This window comes from Oryza sativa, chromosome 11, assembly GCF_034140825.1.
Source record: "Oryza sativa Japonica Group chromosome 11, ASM3414082v1".
NCBI classification, from domain to species: domain Eukaryota; kingdom Viridiplantae; phylum Streptophyta; class Magnoliopsida; order Poales; family Poaceae; genus Oryza; species Oryza sativa.
The window spans coordinates 757,299-759,104 of record NC_089045.1 but is presented as its reverse complement, the minus strand read 5'-3'; the positions used below and the strand labels follow the sequence as shown (position 1 = coordinate 759,104).

The window sequence follows — 1,806 nt, the reverse complement described above, 5'->3', positions numbered from 1 at the left end:
TATCACCATTTTAAACCGTTGGATCAGGCTATAACATCACACACCATCCGTTGGAGATGTGTGATTCCGACGATAGAAAATGATTTATTATCTGTTTTTATGTTCATTCTTCTCCCTTTATCAATTCTAATATATAATATTTTTCATATTTCGGTAGAATCAATTTCAGAGTATCATTCTTCCTTGTGAACAATCAAGTAATAGAGTGGCCACGAGTATTACACAGATGCGGATAGGATTTCAACATGACTTTAGTGATATTAGGGATGTGCTGTTGGTTTTTGTCTCTTGAAACATGTGTTAGAGGACGTATTCACGGAGGTATGAGTGTAATGTTGTGTGTATAGTGGTGTGTATGTGTGTACAGCTGTCATGTAAATTAAAAATAATAATAAAGTGCAGAGCTAGGGAGCATGATGTGCATTTATCAATTTTTGCATATGACATACTCTCCGTCCAAAAAAACGAACATAAGACTGGATGTGACATATTCTAGTATAACAAATCTAAATATACATCTGTCTAGATTTGTAGTACTAGAATATATGTGTCATATTTAGTATATTAGGTTTGTTTTTATGGGATAGAGGGAGTAGAGGGGACAGGGGAATGTAACAAGGAAATTACTACAGATTGCCTCGGCAAGAAGCTGCCAAGCTGGAGTACGTAGTTAGCTAGGTCCAAGTCTGGACAAGATGCAATTCATCAACGTAGGATTACACGTACACAGAGCGGTGTACAGAGTCAAGAAAATTAAGATAGCATGCACGCACGGAGCGTGCAACATAAAGTATACAGAGATAGAGAGAGAGATGACCAGCGCTGCATTGATATGCCCCAGCTGTTATTTTTACTGTAGCTATTATTTTGGCTAGTTGATCAACTGCGAGCCAGCATCGATCGATATATCGATCGGTCGGTCCAAGCAGGATTAATCGATCTAGCTGACCCTGCACCAATGAAATAATCATGCATATATACAGTGGATTAGTCAGTAAATTAAGTTGAATTAACTTGAAAAAAAGTAGCATGCATATGCATGGATGATTAATTTACTTGCTGCAGTCAGTGGAGAGGCTGATGGGGAAGCCGACGTTGACGCCGCACTTGCCGGGGATGCCGGCGGCGGCGCCGAGGTTGAGAGACTTGATGGTGCCGGCGAGGGTCTTGAGGCACCGGCAGGCGGCCTGGCGGTCGGCGGTGGTGCGGGCGGCGTTGTTCAGCCCCTTGACGCCGTTGCAGCATCCCTGGGTGAGGCCGCCCCTCCCCGTCACGTACGAGATGCACGGCGCGATCGCCGACCCCACCTGCCCGCACGTGATCGCCGCCGACGCCCCCGGCGCCGCCACCACCATCGCCACCACCATCACCGCCACCACCACCTTACCGTTCAAAGCCGCCATATCTAGACTGATGATCGATCGAGTAGCTAGGTAATTAAGCTAGGTAGCTTCGTTCAGTGAGAGTGTCTCTCGTCGCCGGTGATCGATGGATCGTCGGTCGATGGGTGGAGGGTATAAATAGGAAGATGCTGGGCAACGAGCTGAGATGCGGATGATAGATGGAATCATATATACATCCATTGATGGCAGTCGCTGCTAAGTCGTTGGGAGTTGGACTCCATCGAGCTAGCTATACTAGACTCTTCTCAATCTCAATGATGTATATACTAAGAGCAGTACAATAGCAAGCTATAAACCAGCTGCAAACATATTTTAAGGAGATAAATAAAAAGAGAAAAGCAGCGGGCTACAGATTTGTAGCCAGCTATAGCACGGACTCCAAGACACGGTGTATGTATAACAA

The 1,806-nt window shown here is 45.2% G+C and overlaps 1 protein-coding gene across 1 annotated transcript; it reads right to left on the bottom strand.

The window, feature by feature from the left end:
- Positions 1–670: 670 nt before the first annotated feature.
- On the bottom strand, positions 671–1,490 carry LOC4349605 (non-specific lipid-transfer protein 1). The gene is made up of 2 exons (XM_015761855.2): positions 1,057–1,490; positions 671–950 (listed from the first exon to the last, which is right to left on the bottom strand). Exons 1-2 carry the CDS (start codon positions 1,401–1,403, stop codon positions 941–943), a joined length of 357 nt encoding a protein of 118 aa, XP_015617341.1. The 5' UTR covers positions 1,404–1,490; the 3' UTR covers positions 671–940.
- Positions 1,491–1,806: the final 316 nt, after the last annotated feature.